Consider the following 1,574-nt stretch of genomic DNA (forward strand, 5'->3'; position numbering starts at 1 on the left):
AACTGTTTTGATTAATTAAATCAGTAGAGTGTATAAAGAATATATAAAAATAATTATAGATAAAAATTCATAATAAATACATAAATCTTTTTATAATATTTTATATAATTATATTTTAAATTATGAAATATTTTTATAAAATAATAATATATCTCATTTTTTAAATATGTATTATAAAATATATCGATATCATTATTATATATATCTAGCTCGAGCCTTTGTCGCACGTCAACACCACGATTTGCCACCTGATTTACGCAACCAAAAAGCATAGTCAACACTCAACGGCGTACAAGTCTCCAGTAGTCTATCTAACATACATTTATTATTTATTGTTTAATACAAAATAAATTTTATATCATTATAAATTAATCACGATTGATTGTTCCAAAATATTTAATATTATTTCAAAATAATTAAATAAAAGATATTATCATTGTTCCAAAATAAATTAGTTCTTACAGAAAACAATAGTGTCCCAGAAACAGAATTTTAATATTTTAGAAGAGTTATAAAATAATTATAAAAGAGTTCCATGTTTATCATTTTTCAAAATTTAAATAAGACATTTTTGCTGTTTGAATTTACATACATACACAGATATCCAGATGGCACAGATCCCTTCAAACTTTCCATCAATCAAATCCCAACTTTGAAGAGAAAATTTCTAAGCACAGGCACAAGGATTATCCAGGACAGGAGCAGCCAAATCCCCATCCCCACTCCTGAATAGCAGGTAACCGATGGCGAGGCCCAGCACGACTGCCAAGAAGATCCCTCCGTTGAAAGACATGACCGCCAGCATCAACAGGTAACCGATTGCCGAATTGAACCCGAAGAGCGCTGCTCCGCCAATCCTCGCCGCAGACAACTTCGGCCCTCCGCGGAAGAGCTTCCCCCGCAGAAACGGCGTCTCGATCTGCGCCGACGGCTTCCCGGCTGAAACTAGCTTGAAGCGCACGCGCCGGTCCTCCATGTACTGGTAGAAGGCGGAGGCGATGAGGCAGGCGAGCAGGGTGAGCGAGTAACTCGTCCACGACTCAGTGCGCCACGAATCGAGCAGGAGGGTCACCTCCTTGCTCCAGTAGAGGGTCATGTGCATCATCTTTTCCGATCTTCTTCCTCGATTTTTCCCACAGAGACAAGGAGAGAAACTGAGTTTGGAACCTATTTATAATCCCAAGGGTAGCTCATGTTCGGGGGATAAAAATGGTTATTGGTTATGGCCATGATGTTTGGTAATTTTTTGTTTTTAAGAAACTATGATGTATGGCAATTGGTACGTCTCTAGACAGTGATGTGTCTTCCTTAAATGCCCTTAAAGAGGATCATTATTACGCTTTTACTCATTGATAGTTTCGAACCATTGGTTTGGAGAAGGAAATTGCGTGGTCCGCTTAGTTCGTGTGGGACCTTGGTTGGAAACTAGCACACGGAATATTGTTCTAGTGTTTGGTTCAGGAGATTAGTGGTTGTGTTTTATTATTAGAAATGCTATGCACAAGTTATTATTTATTTTTATAATAAATATAGATAGCAATCACTGTTAAGAGTAATCATTTTATATATATGAT

At 36.6% G+C, this 1,574-nt stretch overlaps 1 protein-coding gene across 1 annotated transcript; it reads right to left on the reverse strand.

Annotated features, from left to right (window-relative positions):
- Positions 1-552: 552 nt before the first annotated feature.
- LOC121244976 (copper transporter 5.1-like) lies at positions 553-1,245 on the reverse strand. The gene has a single exon (XM_041143234.1). It carries the CDS (start codon positions 1,103-1,105, stop codon positions 668-670), a length of 438 nt encoding a protein of 145 aa, XP_040999168.1. The 5' UTR covers positions 1,106-1,245; the 3' UTR covers positions 553-667.
- Positions 1,246-1,574: the final 329 nt, after the last annotated feature.

The sequence above is a fragment of the Juglans microcarpa x Juglans regia genome, chromosome 8S (assembly GCF_004785595.1).
Source record: "Juglans microcarpa x Juglans regia isolate MS1-56 chromosome 8S, Jm3101_v1.0, whole genome shotgun sequence".
Classification (NCBI taxonomy): domain Eukaryota; kingdom Viridiplantae; phylum Streptophyta; class Magnoliopsida; order Fagales; family Juglandaceae; genus Juglans; species Juglans microcarpa x Juglans regia.